We start from the raw sequence: 24,843 nt of genomic DNA on the forward strand, positions 1-24,843 counted from the left end.
GGGAGTTCTGTGCCCCTCCTGCATCTCGTTTCCCTATTCTTTCTCCAGATTAGGGAAAAATTCCCCTTATTATTCCATTAAATATATTTTTAAACACAGCTTCTCTTTCTGCATCTTCTGTGACTCCCATAACGCTTTCATTTGGCCTTTTAATAGTATCTTTCAATTCTTGAATACTTTTTTTGGCCTGATCCAGCTCTGTTTCTAGCTTTTTGGTTGTTTCCCCTTGGTGACAGGAAATATCTTCCAATTCTGAGATTCTTTCCTCTGCCTCCTTCATTCTATTTTGGAGACTCTTCATTGTACTTTTAATTTGTTCCACTGTATTCTTCATTTTGATATATCAGCTTTCATTTGATTCATTTCCAGTGTGACATATTCCTTAAATTCCTTGAACTCCTGTATTACATGCTTCTCGTTGTTGATAAGAAGCTTTATAACATGTGTTTTGAATTCTGTATCCCCCATTTTCTCGATGTCTTCCTTAGTTAACTCTGAGCTTGGCAAAGGGTTTTCCTTCTTTGCAGGGAAGTCTTGAGTAATATTAAGAAATGTCAATAGGGCCCGGCGCGGTGGCGCAAGTGGTTAAGTCCTCGCCTAGCACGCCCTGGATCCCATATGGGCGCCGGTTCTAATCCCGGCAGCCCCGCTTCCCTTCCAGCTCCCTGCCTGTGGCCCGGGAAAGCAGTTGAGGACGGCCCAAAGCTTTGGGACCCTGCACCCGCGTGGGAGACCCGGAAGAGGCTCCTGGCTTCGGATCGGCATAGTATCGGCCCGTTGCGCTCACTTGGGGAGTGAATCATCGGCACTTGGGGAGTGAATCATCGGACGGAAGATCTTCCTCTCTGTCTCTCCTCTCTGTATATCCGCCTTTCCAATGAAAAAATAATAAAAATAAATCTTTAAAAAAAAAGAAATGTCAATAAACCAGAAATTAGTTCACTTCCTGCTCAGTGCATGCACAGTACTGTCCATAGCCCTTGGCTCCTTAAATGATATGGCGCCCGATTCAGCTCAAGGGGGCAGACCGGCCTGTGATATCTACCCTGTTCCTGCACTGACCGTCTGGGATCTGCTGCTCTGACTCTGCTCCTGGTCAAATTGAACAGACCAGCATGACAGGCAGTTCTTTGGGTTCACCTCCTGATCTCTGCCAGTGAAAGTCCTTTCCCCCTTGTTGCTGGTGTAGTTCTGGCTGCTGGTGGAGTTCAGATCACTGCTCACTGACTGCTGCTGGGGCATCTCTTACTGCAACACCACACTGTTATGTCCGCTGCTTACCTGTGTCTGTCAGTCTCCAGGTACCCCTCTGCGGTTCTCTGCCATCTCCTGTTTCCTGGAATGTGCCCTCTTTGCTTCACACTGGCTAATATTTCTTCATCTGTTTAAACGTGTCCTTACCCTATTCTGCCATCTTGATTCTCCCGCCCACTACCAACTTGTAATGTAAACTCTCAATATCGCTTGCCAGTGCACCTGGAATGGCCTTCCTCTTAACTGGTTTACTATATGCATCCTTGGTCCATTGTAATTGGTAGCCCAAACAGCATTCCTGGTAATGTTTGTCAGATCTGAATCAGAACACATTCTTCTGTTGAATGCTTTCCAGTAGCTCTCAATAATAATTATACCAATGTCACATCCCTTTATAAAACCTACGTACATTCCCATCCCTTTCCTGTGGCAGAATAGAGGAAGCAATCTGAGCATGACCATTTAGGGCAAACACAACAAGTTTTCAATCCTGGCCCAATCATTTGTTAGTTACATAGCTCTGGGCCAAATAATTGTTTTTTCTGTTTATTTCCTCTCAATGGCACAGTAAAATCACTAGTGGTCTCTTTATATAATAGTGAGGATTTTCTAAGATAACCTAAGTAGGGCAAGCAAACACTGAATAAATGATAGTCATTAACTCACTTTGTTCTGGACCAGAAACTTGTAAAGTGCATTTGTGACCCATTTCTGCATCAAAAACATCTGAGATAAAAACTCCAAGAGCAGACATTAAGGCTGCACCTTAACCACTTTTTCAAAAGTTTCACTATGTAATCAGTAGTTTCTGGGTCAATTTTTGCAATGACTAAACTTTAAGAGCCCCAAACATGAACTTGTTGAGCATCATAGTTTATTACCAACCTTAAAGTAGGATAAATTTTGGGAATGACTTTAAGTAGACAGATTACTGAGTCATATATCACATGTAACCTAGATGCTAGCATTGTGTTGGTACATTAAAACCTCAACTCTCCCACTTAAAAGCACTTTTCTCCACTTAAATCTTTATTCCTGTGTCTCTCAGTTTCCTGTTCAAAGTATGAGGATAGTAACAGACCTAGCCTATCATGTTGCTTCAAGAAATAAAATGTTAGGCCATGACATAATAAATACCGTATGTAGCTAAATGCGAGTAATTTCATTATTAAAATTACCAGCGTGTATCTTGAACTTGTGTATCAGGACTTTCACCGTGAGTACACTTTATAATTACTGGGGAAGCTTCCATGCCCAGGCCATACCCCACATGAACAAAATCAGAAATACATGTGAGAAAAGTGTAGGCATCTGAGTTTCTCAGTGCTTCCAAGTAACCCAACAGACAACCAATGCTAGGACCCACTCCAGTCTATTATTTAAGAGCTCTTTGGGTGATTCTGATGATTGCCAAATGCTAAAGGGTTCCTGCTCAATGCAATAGGGTTAATCTTTATCAAGGAAAGAAAGATGAAGATCCCAGCCTTTAACCGAGAGGTCCTGCAGGGCACAAGTCAGGTACACAAGTACTGAAAGTTAAAGCTGCTGAGAGCGTAGCTGTGATTGAAATAAAAATAATAGGCACAGTGTTTGGAATCACTCAAACCTGGTCTCCAAATTCAGATTCCTTGCCAGTTATCAGGTTACTTGAATTCTGTCTATGAGCCTCAAGTTTGTCATTTGAAAAATGTGGACATTTATTTACCATAAAGGGCTAAAACAGGGTCAAAGATGTAAACCTCTTAGCATACAATGGCCTAAATGTAGTAGTAGTCTCAAAAGCCTCTGTAAAATTCATGTTGGAATTTACTTTGTCATTGCTACAATGCTAAGACAGATCCTGTAGGAAAGCTCCTGAGGGCGCTACCTTTGTGCATGGGTTAATTCTTTTCTCAGGGGAGTGGGTGAGTTACCAGGGAGGAGTTTGGTTATCAAAGAGCTCTGTGTGCCACATGCTGGTTTGCTCTTCTGTCCTGTTGATGTAAATATGCAGGCCCCACCACGTGATGGTGCCTTGCTGTTGAACTTTCCAGCTTCTGTAGCTGTCAGAAATCAACTTCTTTTTCTTTATAAACTACCCAGCGGTATTGCTTTAGAGCAATGGGGAACGGATAACAGAAAAATCAATACCAAGAAATGGGGTTGTTGCTATTTAAAAAAAAAAAAAAGAAAGAAAAGAAAACCACCTGGCAATGGGAAAATGGCTTTAGAACAGTATAATGGACAGAGGCTGGAGGACGTGGTGGCTGCTGCTGGCTAGAGAAGCCCCACTGCTCTGAATGAAGTACAAGAGTGACTCTAAGAGGACAAATGAGGACAAGTCCGGAACTTCTCAGGAATGACAAACAACAAGGCAGTAGAAACCAGACCACAGGCCATTTTTGCTATGTGTTTGCAAAGAACTTGGCAGCAGTATACCCAGAGCCTAGGGCTCTATGGAGCATAATTTTTTTTTTTAATTGGAAAGTCAGATATACAGAGAGGAGGAGAGACAGAAAAGAAGATCTTCTGTCTGTTGATTCACTCCCCAACTAGCCACAACAGCTGAAGCTGAACTGATCCGAAACCAGGAGCCAGGAGCCTCTTCCAGGTCTCCCCCATGGGTTCCCAAAGCTTTGGGCTGTCCTCAACTGCTTTCCCAGGCCACAAGCAGGGAGCTGGATGGGAAGTGGGGTTGCAGAAACTAGAATTGGCATGGGATTCTGGAACATGCAAGGCAAAGACTTTAGCTGCTAGGCTATTGCGCCAGGCCTGGAACGTAAAATTTGACAGTGAGGAATGAGAATATCTGTGGAAAGAATTAGTTTAGCGCCAGAATGTTTGGGTTTCTCTGACCCTTTGCAGTGAGACACAAAAACAAAGAAAGGACTCAAAGATAGAACTTTAAAACAGCAAAATTTGGCAAATTTGCAGCCTATATAAAGAATGAATACAATGTGCTTGAAGAGGATACATGGAGTGTAGCCAATCAAACTGTTTCACGAAAGAGACTGATATAATCAGAGTCGAAAATATTCAAAACACCTTTGAACCACGCCACTACTAGCATAAGACCAGAACTGTTGGAAGGTAGAGGAAATGAGGTGTCTTAGAAAAGGAAGGTAGTTCTGAGAGCCCTGGAGCCTGGACGTCCAAGGTGAAAAGGCCACGTCACACAAAGGCCTGCCTGCTGCATCCTTGGACGGTGCAAGGCATCACATGGGAGGGAGGATGGAGCCAAAGACATTTAATAAATCAGTTGTGGTCACATAAAGGACAAAAAAAAGGAGGAAGGACTGCAGTGCCATTTTATTCCTAGAGATACATCCATGACACTTATCACATCTATTCTTTATAAGTGAATAAATTTTAAAAAGAAATTCAGAATCTGCTTTTATTGTTTATGGAATTGGGGATTAATGCAGTAGGTGATATAAGAGAGGTTGAGGGGACCAAGTGTCATATTCAAGTATTTTCCTGATATAATATATGGAAGGGTTAATCTGGGAGTGGTGGATAAGATGAGGAGTGGGTCTTGCTTTCAGTGTGTTTCTCTTGAAGCCATTCTAGTCCTTAGCAAATATTCCTCCTAGTCTGAGCTGTTAGTAAACCCGGTACTTATTTAGTGACCAAATATTGTTTGCTTCATTTTGAATCCTGGTTTTTCAGGTTCTGATAAAAAAAGTTAAAGGAAGTCAAAGTACTATTTGAAATACTAGTCCTGGTACCAGCACAATGGTTCAATTGGCTAATCCTCACCTTGCAAGTGCCGGAATCCCATATGGACACTGGTTCATGTCCTGGCTACTTCACGTACCATCCAGCTCCCTTCTTGTGGCCTGGGAAGGCAGGAGAGGATGTCCCCAAGGCCTTCGGGCCCTGTACCTGCTTGGGAAACCTGGAGAAATCTTGAGGTTCCTGGCTCTTATGGCAAGTGAACCACTGAGTGGAAGATCTTTCTTTCTATCTCTCATTCTCTTTGTAAATCTGCCTTTCTATTCAAAGTAAATTTTAAAAAATTGTTTTAATCTTTTAAAAATTTTATTTTAAACTGTAACTTAAAATTAAAAACATTTTTAATAAATAAACATTTATTTAAAAAAACACTAGTCCCATATTCAAGTATCATCCACCATCTCTTTGTTTATTGGACCAGCTGAGCCTGAGTCATAACTTTTTCCTGTTGGACTCTCTTTAACTTCTACCTTCTGCCCTGTCTTTGACCTCATACTGCTGATTCTCTTGCTGGCTAACGCCCAGGCTCTAGTTCGCCAGGCTGACGTTGCTGTCAACTCTGCGAACAGATAGGCAGGTCACTCGGTTCACTACCCTTGCAAACAGGAAAGAGACAATGGGTTCCGCCTCGTTCAGATACTCCCAATCAACAATTGATTCTATCAGAACCTCTTCCCCTTGCCTGAGAGGAGAACAAAAAACTTCTTTGTGTCCCCAGTTAAGACTTAATAACTACAGTTGTATTTACTCTCACTTTCCATATATCACCTGCAAGGACTAGAAAACGCCTTTTAATATGTCTCAATGGAAGTATGTCTAATTTTGTTGTTTTTCTCAATTTCAACTTTAAAATGAATTTGATGAGTGGATCCCACTCTCCTATATCTGGGGTCATACAACAGTTCAAAAATTTTCAAGTATTTTAATGCTCAAACTTGGCTAATGACCATCATTTTTAAAAGGGGTTGGCTCTCCCCAATAATCACTTGTATCAGTGGACTTTTATCGGTAATTTGGGGATTCTTAGAAGAATCCAATGCAGTGTCTTGTATCCAAGAATAATGTAGAATGCAGGATTCTGGGAATGCTAGAGATGAAAGACATCTGAAAGATCATCTGCCTAATTTTCTGCTTCTGGAGTTTGGAGTTTGTGAATACACACCTATTGAATCTCTTTGAATAGATATGTAAGAGTAAATTGCTAGGCCTTCCTTCTTACACCTGCAGAGTCAACATCCCTCCAATGGGGCGTAAAGGTTAGGATTCTGTTTCAGTAAGCTCTCCCAGGAGATTTTTTTTAAGCCATTATTGCACAGTGGAAAGTCTCCTCTGTGGTTACAGATTATAATGACATAGGGGAACTTAAGAACATCCAGCTAAGCAGTGCTCTTAGTGTCCTATGAAGGACTTAAAATAGTTCCACATCAAGCCTCAACCTGTCCAAATCACATCAGAACCCATTGGATGTGACTGACCCCCAAGGTCAATCTGTGGTTTTAAAACATCCCAGGTGCTTCCCATCTTCAGCTAAGGTTGGCAACCACTGGTTTTAATTCATGTGGTGAGGGTTTTAGGCATTGATAATTTTTAAATGCTCCCCAGAAAACTTGAATGGAGAACCATAGGATATTCAGATTAGAGTTATTTTCTTTTGAGAGTTGTTTACTTGAAAGATAGAGAGACAGAGGAAGAGAAAGAGCTCTTTCCTTCACAGGTTTACTTTCCAAATAACTACAATGGCTGAAACAGAGCCAGGTGGAAGCCAGGAGCCAGGAACTCTGGATTGGTCTTCCACAAGACAGCTGGGACCCAAACGCTTGCTGATTTCGTAGGTTCATTGTCAGGAAGTTGTATTGAGAGCAGAGCAGCCAGGACCAGAACTGGCTCCCCCTGATATGGACTACCATCATGGAAGGCAGGAGCTTAACCTGCTCCACAATGCCAGCTCTGTGTCATTTCCATTGTTTCTGAACCCCCTCCCTCCAGTGTTGTAGATCCATCGACCAATCTCTTGGGATTTACTTATAGCACATGCCTACTTTATTGCTCACCTGTGAGCCTCCTCAAGCCTTTACATTTCACAAGTGCAAGAAAAAGTGCTGTCCTCTCCACTGCCGTGTCTTCTGTGCATTGCACAATGCCTAACGCTGCTAAATACCTGAATTAACAGCATTCCAGAAACAGGGAATTATTGGTAAGCCATATGCGGCATGACCTAGGAACAGCAAACATTTGATGCAAGTATAAAATAGGCAGGGTATTCAGAAATGAGTGGGAAGAGGTTGGCTACTAAGAGTCTTACATAAAATCCTAAGTGGCTGGAACTTCACCCTATAGGAAGTGAGAAGGTTTTATGTGCAGGATAATAATAATTAGTTCTATTATTTGGGACAGCTACTCTGGACACAGTATGGAGGATGGATCAATAAAAGAAAGACTAATAAGAATGAATTAGGAGATGTTCTGTAGCTAAGGAAATAGCGTTCACTAAAATAATGAAGTGAAAACATTTTTCCAGATAAAATATACATCTCTTGTCAACTGCCTGCCTACAGGGATGGGTAGAGTATAAAATAAAAGATGATCCTGTAGCCTAATTTTGGGGGTAGTAGGATGCTGTTAATGAGAATGTGGAGTATAGGCAGACAAGAGCTATCTTCAGGGGGAAGAACATCAATAATGAGCTCAGTTTTAATCATGTTGAGCATTCTATGCACCTGTGGGCATCTTGGGTATAGTATTTTAAGCAGTTAGAAATGCATAAAATCTCAGCTTGGTGCCTTATTGATTACAGATGCAACAACCGGTATTACCCAGTTGACCATGTTCACTTCCATTTTATCTACCTTGGAAAATGGTGGTGTTAAATCGATGTCAGGATTTGTGCTACTTTAGGCTATAGTTGACAATGAAAATAACTAATTGAGTCACTTTCTGGTTATTTACTTTGGTTAGATACATACACCCATCGTAACCTCACCTGAATTCCGAGGTGGCAGTATTATTAGAGATAGCTGAGTTAAGAAAGTAAACATATCTGATTATTTTTTAAGCTTAGGACCAGGTATATGGAATTCAAATTATTCAATACATGCACAGATGCATAGATAAGTGTATATGGAAATATAGTCAGATAGGTGTGTAAATTGATGAATATAGTTGGGTGTCTTCATGCTTTCATGGATATTTCAGAATTGCATGACAAAAATAAGGCATTCTTTCTGGAACCGGGCACCTAAGAATTGTTTAAGTTAAGCTATTTTTCCTGTATACTTAAAGAACTTAATGAATCCATTGGCTGTAGTAACAGACATAGAAAAGATCACCATAAGAACTTACTAAATGGCCTTTCTTTATATCATTTTCTCTTGATAATGTGAAACAACCCAGGAATTTAAAAATTCCAGTCTATTAAAGACCTATATTCCTTGATACATTATCCTCTGATTTTGTCTAGCAAAAGGCATTTAAATCAATTATTACTGAAAACTCTTTTGCTTGGAACTATTTTAGCAAATGGAAAGCAGCATACACACATATGGGTTAGATTTTTGTTTAAGCAAGATAACTGGTCCACCTGGGACATGCTGGAGGAGAAGAAATTATTCCAGTTGGGTATAGAAGAACAATGATGGAGACCTAGAAAACTGCAATGACAGCAAAGTGGGGAGACATTTATTAATTAATCCCTTCAGCAATCAAAAATTTGTTAACTGTATCAAACCAAACTTTGCAGAATGCATCGGTGACCAAACCCAGAAAGTACTTACTTTCAAGAAATTAATAGGCAAGTTTGAGGAGTTACACATAAATTAAATCATTAGAATAGCACCTGTAAAGCTGAAGCTGTGATATAGCTGCATACTGTAATACAGGACGGAAAAGTCAAACTTGGGAGAAAAAAAACATCTCAGAAGTGAAAGAACTAGTTTGATTATTTGGGTATCAGAAGGAAAGGTAGAGAAGGCAAGTTGATTTGTGTGGCAGAAATAGCATGCATGAAAAGCCATCAAAGAAGGTATATTAAGGAACAAATTTTGTGGGAAAAATTAAAATGACCTTTACCAAAAGATGAAATCAACAAGGTATGAGTTATAAATTTTTCTTTTTAAATTAATTCCATTTGCTTTTCTAATAGAAAGAACATATCCATTCAGTTGGAATAATGATACTTCACTGATAAGATACAGTTTTTTTATTTGCTTCATTTTTTGTTCCAATACAGATGTTGCCAGAGCAATTGAGTTATTGGAAAAACTACAGGAATCTGGAGAAGTACCTGTGCACAAACTACAGTCCCTCAAAAAAGTCCTTCAGAGTGAGTTTTGTACGGCTATTCGAGAGGTAGGACACAGATTTCAATGACTACTCAGCCATATATAAAATTTTGCTGGTTTTTTTCCACACAAACATTTGAAATAGCTAAGGTTGGAAGTGCATTATAAGTTTCCGTTTTTAGCTGTTTGGACAGATTATAAAATATGATTTAGCCTGCTAAACTGTTAAATTGAACCCACCCAGGATTTATGTATTCACGTAAAACCAGATGTTGATCTTATGAAACCAGTGAAGGGACTGCTTCAGCAGGTGGCTATGGCCTGCAGATTAAACTGTTTAGTGGTCTTATGAAGCTGAAGCTGCTGAGACATTCAAATAGAAATAGCCATGATTAACAGAGGTGGAGTGTTCTTGGAGCACTCTGTAAAGTCTTTCATGGGTAAATCAGAGTCACCTCCTACTGATAAAGTTGTGGCTAATCAAACATTACTATTAGTGCAATAATAATAATAAAAAATCTGAATAGTCTGGCATGCTTTTCCAGTAAATCTTTGCAGTGCTTGCTTAGCTAGTGATCTTAAAAAGAGCAAGATGAATCAAAGGTATTGAAATGACTACTTGAACTTTGTCATGCTGTGGAATTGACTATTGGTTAGAAGAAGCCACTGTAGATGTGTACTTTATATTATTTTATTCAGTGATCCAGTACCTCTTACTCATCAGGTAATGGATGCCCATTCATTCATTAGAACCTAGCATACATAAATAAGACATCTTCATTGCTAGAATGCCCAGTGACTTCCTGGAGAGTTTGTTGTCACACAGAGCGTACACCTTGCAAGGAATGCTTGTGGTTATGTTCTACCTCTTTGAAATTCCGCTTGTGACTAATCTCTACTCTTTGATCTCAATGTTAGTCTATGAGAAGTCATTAATCACGAAGATCCTGCTCACTAGGAAAGAGAAATACAGAAACACTGTGAATACAAATACAATGCAATTTAAGTTTGGACTTTGCTGAAATTCTACCTCAGTTATACTTGTGCTGAATGATAGGTGCAGTTTTTCATTGCTTAATTTTTTACTAATATTGGAAACTTAGGCAAATAACTATAATTTCATTTCAAACATTTAATTTATAAATTTGATCTAAGGCTAAAAGGAAATTTGTCAAAGTGTATGAGTCCCTTGGCATTGGCTTACCAGGGAAAGTGTATGATATTTAGGAATTTGGATAGAAACTCCATCAGTCATTGTGTCGACAGAGGCTGTGTTTTGTGGGGTCTTCTTTCTTCATAGAGTACAATTCCCCTAAGATGTGAAGGCTAAAATTTTTCTTTTCAAAGATTGTTTTTTCTGTGTCTTACTATTCCATTTCTCCTGGAACTAACTAAAGGATAGCACAGAACAAATACATATTTCTGCTTGCTGGTTGTGGAGCTCAACAACAATGCACCCATTATGTTCCTAGAACTTGTGTTTCAATGGGAGAAAAATGATGAATAAATGCACAATGTCAGAGAGCAACAAAGGTGATGAGAGAGCTAAGGCAGAACTTGGTCAGGGTGGTGGGGAAGAGATCACAGCAAGGGTCTGTCCATTCTAAGTTGGTGAAAACGGAATTAAAATAATGGAAGCAGTGACACAGTGTGAGGCGGTATGATGTTTCAGGCAGAGGAAACCACAAATGCAAATACCCTAGAGACAAGTTAGTGTTACTTCACAAAAAAGAACACACCAAAGCCAAGTTTGACCAAGGCCACTGGGAAACACATTATGTCACGGCCCCAAAAGAGAGTCAAACTTCATTCTAAACATGATAGGAAGCCTTTGAAGACTTTTTATATGATCTGAATGGCTTTGCAATAAGTTTTCTCTGGTTACTATGAGAATACAAGAGTCAGTCAATCATTAAAATAGGAGATATCAGTAATAAATTAATAAATTGACCATGAAGCGAAATGACAGCAATGTGGACAGACATGATGGCAACAAAGCTAGTAGGAGGTTGTTAGAGGTCACACACATTTTTGAGAACCAAGTTAAGAGTAATTGCTGATGTTGTGTATATTTGGAATAGGAGACAGTGATTCAATTGGGTCGGATGAGTCATGATACAGTAAGATGGAAACTTTTAGAAGCAGGCTGGTTTTGGAAAGAATGATCCAAAGAGCTTTGCTTTGAATATAGTCACTTGATGAGGCTTTTTGAACAGGTAAATATAGTGTTAGTCAACAGTCATCTAATTCTAAAGTGTAAAAGAGAAATTGGGTTAGATATGTAAATATGGTACAGATTCTCTTCAAATCAACAACACACAGGCCTTTTTCCTGAAGAGTATAACAAAAGTAAAAAGAAAATAAATATGGGGCCTTTGGATAGGCTTTATAAATGCAGTCTTATCAATTCTGCCTGCAGCAAAGTGGGTGAATACATTGTTAATGGTCCATGAAAGCCTGTGTCTGATCTATAGGCAAACCAGCAATTCCAAATGAAAAAAACAGATGATATAATTTTCTTATTTAAATTTCTCAAATTTGAACTAGCTAAATGAAATTCCTATTCAAATAAGGGTGCTTAGTAATAATTTTATTCCTTACAGCAATGCATATTATTCAAAAATTTTAAGGTCACTTCATCTCAGGCATTATTTGCATAGTATTGGCTTTCAGTTAGAATTTTCTTTTTTCTTGTTGTGTTGCTTTGCGTTTACTAAAGCAATTAAATTGTAAAATATATAGGTAGCAACAATACTAAATAATACTCTTTGGTGAAAGGCTCTTCCATAAAATTATAAAATATGAGGGACAGGCATTTGACACAGGGGATGAGATGCCATTTGGAATGCCCACATTTCATATTGGAGTGCTGGGGTTCAAGCCCCACCTCTACTTAACATCCTTCTTCTTGCACATATGTACCATGGGAGAGGGAGAATGATGGCTCAAGCACCTGCGTCATGCCACCTGATAGGGGAGGGCCCAGACTGTATTCTCAGTGTCTGGATCTGGTTTGGCCCAGCTCAGGCCGTTCTGAACTTCTGAGGAGAGATCTTACAGGTGGAGTGTCTCTCCCTCTCTTCCCCTTTCAGATAAATAAAAATGTAAATGTAATACAAGAGTGTATAAGTCTAAAAAAATGGGAAAAGTATGACAATAAACATCTAAAAATATTTTATTGAGTGGAGTAAACCTTCACTCCTGGTCTCTGTTAGACCGGTAAGAAGCATTTGAAGCTGAAGGTTCTTATTCAAATTCTGCTAAAATATTTTATGGTTAAGTTACCCGAGGTGTTTCCGAAATAGTTGCTAGTTAATACATTACAGAGTGTTCTTAGTCACGCTCATCAGAAGAAAAACAGATTCAGGTTCCACCATTGCTAAAAAGATTTTAAAACACACATTATGCTGAAAAAGAAAGCACAGTGAGCTTTGGCCAATTTGAAATCACCTAAGTAAGTGTAACTGAAGTTCTTATTGTATCTTGCAATAATTGCATATTTTGCTTTACTTTTGTGTAAAATTACTGAATCAGCTCCTAGCGTAAGCTTACATGAAAAGCATAGTTTGATTACTTTTTTTTGTGTGTATTTTTGATACAAATAGTTACTTTATAGATTACACAGTTCCTTTGCTATTTTTTTCTACTAATGAAGAGAAAAAAATGTGTTGCGGTCAGAACTAAGGGAACAGCATCTATGTATATGACTGAGAAATGCATTGCTTTCTTCATAATTAATGTGCTCTTAAATGTCAGTCCACTCACCACTTTACCCAGAGAATACAGATGGTAGTCAAAAATAATTGACCTGATTGTGTTTCATTGCTGAAGGGTCTTAACTTGACCCTGGTTAATAGTTAAGTTGCACCCTCGCTCAACAAGTAATTTCAAAGCACATGGCAGATAAAGGGGCTGATGCATGACAAACTTTCATATAATAATATGTTGTGGCTCAAAAGACTGTTTTCATGAAGTTTTCAATGTAAAATGAAATAAAAGTTTTATGGTACTTATATTCTCAATAATGACCATTTTTGTAAATTCTAAAGGACTTCTTCAAGTCTTAGTTCTGCACTATAGTAATTATCTTGAGTAGACTAAACTTGTGCAATTAGGCTTGAAATATGATTACCAAGTGTTGATTTTTGAAATCTTTTTATTTGAGAGATGAAGATGCCTTTTAATTTCATTTTTTCAGAAACTTTCTGAAGTCCCATAAGAGTATGTATAAGCTTTTAAATTTAGCTTCAGTTTCATTCTCTTTTTGTGAAAAACAAACTGTTCATAAAAAAATGTTTTTCCTTTCAGTGTTTTGAACATTTTAATATGCTTTAATTTTGTTTTAAGCATTAGTAGAATGGGTTCCTTATATAAAATCACGATCCTTTTATAATGTCACCTAGAACAGAATTAAATTTATCAGTTAACAAAATTGGGTTTTTTTGCCTATTTTTTTTCATATTCAGCTGAGCCTAAATTAGCAAATGTTTAAAAAAAAACAATAAAAGAAAGCTTGATGGTTCTTACATTTCTTTTGATTTTATTTGCATTGCTAAATGTAGTGGAACACAAAAGCCAGACTGTTTCTTGTGTGATAAGTTTCCTGCCAACGAGCATGTGAAGTCAAGACAGCTTATTTGCAAGCATCCTGAAAATAAATCACACAATGTAGATTTCCCCCCACCCCCCGAGAAAATGTTAAAGTTTTTTAAAGGGGTGTAAACTTACCAAAATTTGTATTTGCCACCACATGAATGTCTTGATGTATTTCCAGACAAAAGAAACCATAAATAACTAGAGAATGGTTTATCAAGTCAAGTCCTTTAGAAATACTTGAACTGGTGGGCTGTTCCTAATTAGGAAATAAACAAAAAATCAAGACAGTGCCTCTGTGCCCTTGCTATAACCTACTCCTCAACTCTGATATTTTGTTAACATTTTGAAGCCAGTTGTGGTGAAAATAAAGCCTGTGCTATTGCCAATTGGTATGGAACTGAGTGAAACCATTATTGTTTCAGTCCAACTGATTTTTATCTAGCATGTGAATAATGTCCTAGCATGCATATCTAAGAGATGCAACAAGGAAGCCTTAAAGGCCAAGTTCCTCCAAAAGTGATAAGTTTAACTGCCAAGCAAAAGTCCTAATGGAGGAAAATTCTGGATACTGTGCAGATATTGGAGTTTCTGAAACTGACACTGAAACCAAACCCCCATACTGTAAAAAACAGAACCCAGCCTCCTGTCTGTTTCTATTCACACAAAGTATCCCTGCCCATCCTTTTCAAAAGGAATTCTCTGGTGCTCTTCTGATAGGTAACCACATCCATAGCCACCATTGCCTTGGAGTTAATTTCTCTAGAGGAATCTAGGTCTGGGCAGAATGTAATTGCCACCTTTACACAACTCCCAGACCAGCCACAGCCACCTGAAGAGAGAACAGTGGGTGGAACATCTTTCTGTCTCTCCTCCTTTCTCTGCATATCTGTCTTTCAAATAAAAATAATTCTTTTTTAAAAAATGAAAGAAAAAGAAAAACAACTCCCTGACCAATTGGAGTCCACACGGCCCTCATAAATTCCTTAAAGAACATAGCATCACTGACCAATCAAAGGAAGGCCAGGAGCTCTACTGACCAATCAGGAACTTGGACATGTACCTCTCTGCTCCAATTCCAATGTGTAAAAACCTCCCTGCTCAGTACTTCACAACAAATACCTGCTTTTCCTACTGTCCTAACGTCAGAGATTTTTGGCTTTCTGCGCACAGCAAGTGGACTCTGTTTGGGGGGGAGGGGTGTATTGAGCAACCGCGTCCAGCTTCATTAATCTTGGGAAGACAAAGATTCCCCTTGTTCACAAGCACTGCTTTCACCCTCAACGTGCGTCAGTGTCAAAGACTGCCTTCCTGCTCTGTTACAAATCAGCCCATTTCTCAACCTTAGCCTTTAAAACTGCATTTCCAAAAGTTGTACTTAGAAGTGGGGTCAAAATGTGTTCTTTTTACTATCAAATCTTTCTGGGCACTCAAGAGGCTAACTCTGAATGCACTCAGCTAGAGTTGAGTCAAAGATTCCCCCTCAATCACTCACGTTTTCATTAAGGGAGAGCTGAGTATTGGAACAATTTGTTAACAGACATTTATGTGTGTTGAGATTTCTTATAGATGCTAGGCCAGTGATTTTTAAGTTCCAGATTCTATGATCTGGTAGGATGGGTCTCAAAACACCTGCCATTTGGAAGTGGAGACTTGAGGTGTAAACTTTTGTAACTTTCCAGTACTCAGTACTTCAGTGAGGGCATAAGAGTTGAAAATGAGTAAGCCTTGCCAGTTTATCCACAGGGAAGAGCTACAGTCACCCCTCCACCCCCCAAAAAAGAGTGCAAAGTTCTTTTAAAAGTTACTTCTGCCAAGATTATTTAAAACTGAAAAAAGGATTCAAGTTCCTTTGCTTGCTGACAAAGCCTGCATTGTTATCACCAACCTTTTCACAAATAATTTCATTTGATTTGAGGACAAAGGATTGGCAAAACTTGAATTCATTTGAGTGTCTTAGAGAAAGCTCAGGTGTCTGGAGGCCGCGTTGATAGGGAATTTGATTCTCTCTGCTATTGAAAGCTATGTGACAGGTAGCTGATTGAAACAGACTCAGACTGACTACCGAAGCCTGCATGAGTATTCCCGTGCAAAATATCATTCTAAATATCAGTTTCTTATAAAGTCAAACCTCATAGCCTCTCACCAAAATACATATTTTATGTATGATTTGGTTATTTTAGATTTCCTATTTTTTTTTCCCATGAAGCTATCATCAATTTTCACAGGAAGCGTAAAAGTCACGTAATCCCCTATAAAATGCGTGGAAGAACTCAGTGTCAGATACAAAGCAGTAATAGGTATAAACATTCACACGTCTTAGTCCCCTTGGTGCTGTTCCCACAGAACATCAGAATGGATCATTTGTAAAGAACAGACACTTCTCTGCATCCTGGAGGCTGGGATGTCCAAAGTCAAGGTGGCTGGGAAAGAGCTTCCTGCTTTGCCCACCTTCATGTCACAGAAGGTGGAAGAGCGAGTCAGCAAGCCTGCCTGAGAGCTGCGTCGGACCTGTCTTGTTCACGCTGCCCTTACCACACTCCCAGAGAAGAAACGCGCATTCTGTTCTTACAACTGTTAGATTCGCAACATCTGAGTTTTGAAGGGGGCCACACTGAAACTGCATTAACACACACAAGTGGATGTTTTTTGGATTCTCAGCTGGATTCTCAAAATGGTGCATGATGAAAACACTGCTTCCTTAGAAAGGCCTTTTGATGTCCTTTAGAAAACCTCATTAATTAATCTCCTCTCCGCAGTCCTTACCATTCTGCTCACCTGGAGTTGCACAGCAGCTAACCTGTGTTTTTCTTTCTGGCATGTTGTATGGAAGCAATGTGTGACTATGTGACACTTTGTGGGAATGAGTAGGGAGGATAGATACCATGAAGATTCTTAAACTAAAAAAAAATAATGACAAAGAACCAATTACTCATTTTACTGACCTTTTCAAGGATGTGACTTATAATTTTGTCAGGGAAATAATAAAAACAGAATGACTGCAATCCTCATTGAAAACAATTTTTAATGTCCTATGGATGTAGCTTTCTCTAAGTAAAGATAAGGTTTTAATGATGTGCGGAGTCTTTGTGCCATCAACATGTCAGTTTCCCCTGGCAAGAACAGAGACTGTGAGCCAGGAGCCATCTTATCCTGTAATTGCACAAATGGGTCATTGATCTTCAAGATATCTAAACAGACCCTCGCCAACAGACTCTAATAACTTTGAAGGCCATTAGCATCACTACTGTTGGATAAATATTCGGCTCAACCTTTCGACTTGTTATTGCAAATGATAAAATAAACAGCACATGTTTCCAGGAACTTGTAATTACATGTACTTACACAGTGGTTCAAAATAACAGAGCCCTTGGAGAAGCTGTATTTTATATCAGTCAGACAAAGTGAACCTGCTGGTTCTCGTTGAGGTCACAGAATTCAAAATCAGAACTATTTTGGACACCCAGGATGACAAGTGAATTTTTTCCCCAACACTGAACAAGTCATTTAACCTTTCCTTGCTTCTGTACTTTCAACAAGTATGAAGACAAGTCCAGTTGTTTCAACCAGCATTATCTTATCCCTAAAAGTAGTTGAAATATAAAAAAAGAAATGACATCCATAGAAATTATAACTCAATGAAGAGCAAAGTATTTGAGTCCTTTCTCTTTTCTGTTCCTTCCCAATTCTTTTTTTTTTTTTTTTGTTCTCTTATAGGCTTAACAATGACCCCTAAATCTGAGTTGATCATTTCCTTTTCTCTTTATATAATCTGATCAGATATGCACTGTCCTAAAGTCTGTTTTAATTTTACTTGTTCAAAGTGCTATAAAAAGAAAGCATAATGATGAAATCTTAGAATATTGTACTTAATTTGATCATACGTTTTGTTTTGATCATGTATTTTGTGTTGCTGCAATTCACTTGTTGCTGTGTGATGTTCTGTGTGTGACTATAATTCACGCTCCTCGTTGATGTACATTTGAATTGTTTTCAGGTTTTTCACTATTATGATTGGCACTTCTGTTAACATGCATGAATCTCTACTTAAATGTCCAAGTTGTGGAGTGCTGAATCATAAGATGTATGAGAATGTTCAGCTTTAACAGGCAATGCCAGTAGTTTTCATTTTTGTCTTTAAAGAATTTAATAAATTAGATTCTCAGGGTCGCAGTACGTGCATAGTTATTGCAGCACAATTCTCATGTTAATTCATATCAGCACACAGAGGACAGACTTGGCATAGTCTGTGGATGCGGTTCTAATACAGTGATACTTCCCTTCCCGCACTCCTTCCTGCCCTCTCCTTCCCTCCCTTCTTCCTACTTTGCTGCCTGTCTTCCTTCCTTCCTTCACTTTTCATTATAACTTTTTTGTTTTGTTTTATTTTAAATTTTATTAAATATGCATTTCATAAGTATATATTTTCATAGGTATGGTTAAACAATATTATAAGGGAGATTTCTAAGTAATAATGAAGTGAAATGAATGATATCTATTTCACTCCTATATAGCCAATTTAAAAATAACCAGATAGCTAAAATAAATTGGATTGTTCCAATATATACACTGAAAAGCAAAATACAAGTATTGCAGTCACATTTCCTCCACTACTTGGTATGTTGAGGCTTTTAAAAGTTTACCAATTGTGTGTAATATTATCTCATTGAACTCATCATTCGTATTTACTTAATCATTCATTTATTTAATATTCCTTCTTGTAATTGTTGATCACAGGTGTGTTTTTCTGAGCACTCTGTTCATGTGCTTTTCTGCTGATCTGTATATACATCTTAAACATATCCTTATAAGCAATATATGTTAGTTACTGGTGATAGATACAGTGAATATATTCTGTCTTGTAATGTGGTTAAAGTATTTTCCACTAATAAAATTCTTAATTTTAAATATTCACAGTGAATTATTTAGTAACCAATGCTTTTTCATAATTACACTTTAAGCATCTTTCTGTACCCTGGTGCCTAGAAGCTATATATCTGTATTTTCTACTGAACAAAAATTTTTATTTTTAAAAGTATGCTCTTAATGCATGTAGAACCTATTTTCGTGTCTGGCATGAGCTGGATATATCATTTTATCTGCTGTCTTTAAGAGTAACTATTTACCTCTCACTCGCTTATTTGAATAATGCATCGCTTCATTCCAGGCCCGTCACATTATTGTACATCATAGGTTGTACGAGTGAGTTTCTGTTCCTGGTGATCTGTTTCTGGGTGATGTGATGAGCTGCTCAGTTAATATATCGCTTCATCAATGCTCTGGTTAACGTTTGGGAGAGCCAAGGCAACTGATCCAGGGAGGGAATGTACTCTACAGTTTCAATTTCAGCTGCTTGTGATCTTAAGTTTTGTTTCATATTTGTCCACGACACTATGGTTGGGGGTATGTATGCGTGCGCACACATAAATTAATAAAGTTAGGCATTTATGGATCCTTGGGCAACAATGAGTATGTTCTATAAACTGAAGACTGTCATGGTTTCAATTCTGATCTTCGCACATGAGGTCTAATGAGGACAGGAAAAAGTGGCCCAAATTGCTCAAAAATAGAACAGTCGGAAACCTGTGATTTGTGAGTCCTTTTCTTTTGCTTTCATTAAGGTTGATTAAAGTTTTAAATAAGTCATCCACCTTATGAGACTGATGGTAGGCAATGTCTGCCTCAATTGTAAAAGAAAATTGTCACTGACCATAATTTCTGCCAAATAATGAGTATTTAACAAATATTTGATGGACACATGAGAGGATTTAGTAAAGTGAATCATTTAATAAGCAGACAAATATTGGATTTTCACAAATATTGAAATTTCAAGCGGGACTCTGACTTTATGCAATTCTCAAACATGCTGCATTGCTTCAGAAGTCTTAAGAAGTGACCTGTAATTAGAATCGAGACATTCAGGATTCTTTATAAACTTGTATGAACATATGCATTCTTATGAATATGTACACATGTAGCACATGGATCTTCATGTGATAAATGTATCTTTATAATATTTGACATAAAAGCAATGGATTAAAAGGAATTTTACATAGCACCTAGTCCTGTGGCTCTTAGGATTTGGGGAAATCATAGGCATCTTTGTGAATCCAGTGGAAATATTCCCAAGAAAATGTGTATGTGATTACATTTCTGCTAAAAACTAGGAGGTTGGTAAGCATTCTGCTACGTATAAACTTGACACCTCAATCCACCATGATCTGTTTATTTTCAGAGATGATAAATTGAGACCCAGAAAGTGTAAGTGGTCTTCCAAGCAAGTTTCTGCCTGAGTTAATGAGCAACAGTTTCCTGGGTCCTAGTCCAGATCTATTTCTACTTTGTATTGTCAGTGGCAAAAGAGAAAATTCTGAAATGTCATGGAAAAATGAAGCACCATTTCGGTATCTTTCAGTAATGAGTTAAAATAACTGGAAAATTGTATCATGATCCCATTCTTAATAGTGCCTCATTTGCACCAACAGCAACACTTAAAAAAATTGCCTACTAGTTCTTCCTTTGCTGAAAACAACATGTTTTGCTTTAGTAGTATATTCTTTTGTATGTGTGAGGCTCAGATTCCCAGGAAGCACAGTAAAAATTTTAGGCTTAATCATTGTATAATTGGCATCGTATCATCAAAAGATTTGTAAGATCGCCAGTGAATTTCAGTCCTTTATGATGTAATTTGTTGAAAAAAACATACTTTGGCAATTATGTTTCAAGATACACTATAAAATATGTGTGTCTACTGAAATGTGACCATAATGCTTTTCTTAATACTTCAGTGCCAGAGCCAAGAAAATGATTTTCAACTCTTTGCCACCAAGCTAGGAAGGAATCCTAGGGAAGAAGAAAAACATCTGTTACTGAAAATCTTGTCACACCAGACTACCTCGTCCTTCCATATATGAAGCAATTGACCATATAGTAAGAGGACAACCTGTTTGATTCTCCCTTACTGTTAACTCTTTATATTGAAGAGTGATATATAGCTATATTCTACTAAATGGTTTTTAAATAATTTAATTTCATCATACATGAAACAGTAGATTATAGCTAGCCCCAAGATAGTACCTCTAACTAAGTACAATCTCAAGGTGAGAGAATTCAGAGGCATTATCTAAATCAATTGACTTTCTTAAACAAGCTGTAATATATATGACAAAGATTTTCCTAAGTTATGTGTCAATGAAAATTAAAAACTTAAATAGCCAAATTATGATTGGCAGGTATTCAAGGTCTTAGAAAATTATGAAGACACCACAACTCAATAAAATTAAATATTTTAGATGTTTCAGATAATCTCATGAGAGGACAGTAATTTATTAATCAGTATGGTTGAAGAGTTTGTAATTATGAATATGATCCAAATCTCACTGTTGATAGTTCATGCAAAGTATCTTGTCAAGAATAGTCAATGATTCAAGCAATAGTTAAGACAGATTCATTTAGAATATACATTTGCACTAATTAATTTTAGAACATGATCATAGCAAAGGAAAGAATGTTTTAAATTTCCATGACTTAGCAACTACAAGTAATATAGTCACTAAAACATGTTTGATGTTCAGATCTTCATCTTAGAAATTTGGGCAGTGAAGAGTCTAATTCAATATTGACTTAATCATCATTGTATAAAAATAAAAACAAACAAAGTCGATTATTATTCCAATCATGTCTTTATAGTGTTTCCATTTTCAGGTGCAAAAACAAAAATCAAAGTGTCCACTATTTGAACATATAACTACTAAGTGGCTATTCCAGTTTCAATTTCTGTATAATGAACACTGGATTTTGTTAAGCAGTAGTAAAAAAAAAAAACTCACATTTATACAATCTTTAATTTCATTTAGTGAACTAATCACAATGATGTAATATTGAGAAAATAGCTTAATTATCTACCAATATAGTTTAAACTATTTGTGCTTTATAGGAGTTATAAAACATGTCATCCTCCCATTGAATTTTCAACGGTAAAAAGGTTCCCATCTGCTTATTGCAAGATTCTAGAGAGTCTTTGACCATCAGCACTTAATTTTTCAAGTTCATTTATTCGAACGGGAGTGTGATACCTTTCATCTACAGATTCTAGTCAGCAGTGCCAGTTGAAAGCTCAGAGCCAGGATCTGCACCAGAGTTTCCTACATGGTGGCAGGGTCTCAGCCACCTGAGCCAGGATCACTTTCTTCCTGGCCTTGTAGTAGTAGATTGGAAGCAGGGTAGCCAGGACTCGAGACAGACATTCAGACATGGCAAGCAGGTGTTCAAAGCAGCAACATCACCATACCCACCCTAATTTTTAATCTTGAAAGTTGAATTGCTGCAAACACTTAAACTTGAATTTGAAGACACTATGTTAATGAGTAAATCACCCATCTATCTGACTGTTGTGTTTATTCGGTGTCAAATGTTCAGATGCTTAGAAATAATGATTTCCTTTTGGAAAAACTATGTTTATGATGATTAAAGATCAGATGCTTATTGAATTATAGATTTCAGTATGTTTGATAAAGGTGCAAATATTGGCAACTTAAATCCTAACATGAAAGGGCTTTGTCACCACAGTGGCTAATTTGAATGAGGGGGACATGTAAAGGAGGTTCAAACAACATAACAAAATACGTTTTTATTTACTTATTTACTCAAAATGATGTATTTATTTTTATTGGAAAGGCAGATTTACAGAGAAGGAGAGACAGATCTTTCATTCACTGATTCATTCCCCAAGAGGCCCCAATGACAGGAGCCTAAAGGTTCTCCCAGGATCTCTGACATGGGTGCAGAGTCCCAAGGCTTTGGGCCATCCTCTACTGCAGGGAACTGGAAGGGAAGTGGGGCAGCTGGGGCAAAAACCAGCACCTGTATGAGATCCCAGGCCTAGGTGAGGATTTAGCCATAGAGCCAACATGTTGGACACAGCCTGAATATCTCTAATGTTGTCTTTGTATAGGTTTCTTTAAAAAAATGTTACAGTAAAAACACATACATGAATGAAAAAGATCACTTAATTTTATGACCTCGGGACTTAGATCATTTTTATGGTAAATACTTTTTGTCTTTTACAGCAGAATTCTACATTTGCCTTTCCTAAGGTATGCAAATAATTCCTTAGAATCTTGTTTGCTGTTAAAGTAACACAAACACACCTTATTTACTTTTCATATACAAAAGCAAGCAAGGGTGAAAATGCATGTTCCTAGGATAGTTCAATAACAATATTTTCCTTGGTGTGGGCATTTAGTATAGTGGGTAAGCTGCCATTTGGGAGTTTTCCAGTCCTGGCTCCTCGGCTTCCGGGTGATGCACACCCTGAGGGGCAGCAAGTGGTGGCTCAACAGCTCGAGTCTGGGCCACCTGCATTCGATACTTAAATGGCACTCCAGCTTTCTTCTTCAGCATGAGTCAGTTCCTTGGTACTACAAGCATGGGGGAGTGAACCAGAGGACGGGAGATCTCTAGGTCTGTCTTCCAAACCCATAAAAAATATAAAAATGGCCCTATTAAAGTATTTTCTTTATGCAAAAGGTGGATAGACGGATCACTTGCCTAAGCAGGGAGGTAGATCAGGAGAGGAGCAGTCAGGACTGAAACCAGCACTCATATGGGATGCCAGCACTGCAGGTAGAGGCTTAGTTTGTTACACCACAAGGCTGGCTCCCCCTTAGACCCTCTAAAGTGCACTTTCTTCCCCATCAACTTGCACCCTTATAAGGGAGAGCGTGCAGTGTTTCTGTTTGTGTTTGGTTTGTTTCATGTAATGTGATGTCCCATAGTTACATCCATTTTGGTGCAATTGACAGAATGTCATTCTTATGGCTGAATACCATCCCATTTGTGAGTTTCTGCACATATGTGTATACTTGTGTGTCTATATCACATATTTTATGCATTCAATTGATAATGGACATCCTGGTTGTTGATGTACTTGGCTACCATGGATCATGCTGCTATGCACATAGTGGAGCAGGTATCTCTTTGAAACAGTGATTTCACATCTTTTGGTATATGCCCAGTAGTAGAATTGTTGCATCATCTATTTCTATCTTTATAATAGTACCCTTACCATTTTGTCTAGTGACTTTACTAATTTACATGCCATAAATAATATATGGGAGTTTTGGACCTGGCGTGATAGCCTAGCGGCTAAAGTCCTCGCCTTGCATGCACCAGGATCCCATATGGGCACTGGTTCTAATCCAAGCAGCCCCGCTTCCCATCCAGCTCCCTGATTGTGGCCTGGGAAAGCAGTTGAGGACGGCCCAATGCTTTAGGATCCTGTACCCGCGTGGGAGACCTGGAGGAAACTCCTGTCTCCTGGGTTCGGATTGGCTCAGCTCCAGACATTGCGGCCTCTTGGGGAGTGAATCAGCAGGTGGAAGATCTTCCTCTCTGCCTTTCCTCCTCCCTGTATATCTGTTTTCCCAATAAAAATAAATAAATCTTTAAAACATGGTAATAATATCTGAGAGCTTCGCTTTGACCACACCCTCACAAGCACTGGTTACTTTGTCTATTTTTGGTAATTGCCATTATCCTGATAGGAAAGGCCATGTCTTATTCTGTTTTTGATTTACACTTCCTTGATGGTTAGTGATAGCACTTTTTTCATATATTTGCTGAAAATTTCTCATTTCTCTGCCTTTCAGGTTTCGTCTTACACTCCTCTCTCCTCTCAGAAGGGTTTGTTGGCTTTGTTGCATTTGTTGTTTAATTTTTTTGAGTTCCAGACACATCCGGCATACTCATTGTTTGTTGGATAAGTTGGTTCCGCATATTTCACCCATTCTGTCATATGTGTGCTGTGCAAAGAAGCTTCTGAGTTTGGGAAGGGTCATTTAGCTACTTTTACTTCTGTTGCAAGTGCATTTGGGGTTATTGTTTATTCTTCAGAGTGTTTCTTCTGAGTTTCTTCCAACAACATCATAATTTCGGGTCCCCCATTTAGGTCTTTGATCCACCTGTAGTTGACTTTCTTGTATGATGATATGCAAAGATCTATCTT

At 38.1% G+C, this 24,843-nt stretch overlaps 1 protein-coding gene across 2 annotated transcripts in view; it reads left to right on the plus strand.

Moving 5' to 3' along the window:
- The window catches only part of LIN7A (lin-7 homolog A, crumbs cell polarity complex component), a 138,841-nt gene that overhangs the window by 38,342 nt on the left and 75,656 nt on the right, over positions 1–24,843 (plus strand). The window contains exon 2 of one of the 2 annotated variants that reach the window (XM_040989920.1): positions 9,194–9,312. In XM_040989920.1, the coding sequence (XP_040845854.1) occupies positions 9,194–9,312 (119 nt within the window). Of the gene's footprint in view, positions 1–9,193; positions 9,313–24,843 lie in introns of those variants that run through there. The other variant, XM_040989925.1, reaches the window with a different exon arrangement.

The sequence above is a fragment of the Ochotona curzoniae genome, unplaced genomic scaffold, assembly GCF_017591425.1.
Source record: "Ochotona curzoniae isolate NIBS_2020 unplaced genomic scaffold, NIBS_Ocur_1.0 contig_1014, whole genome shotgun sequence".
NCBI classification, from domain to species: domain Eukaryota; kingdom Metazoa; phylum Chordata; class Mammalia; order Lagomorpha; family Ochotonidae; genus Ochotona; species Ochotona curzoniae.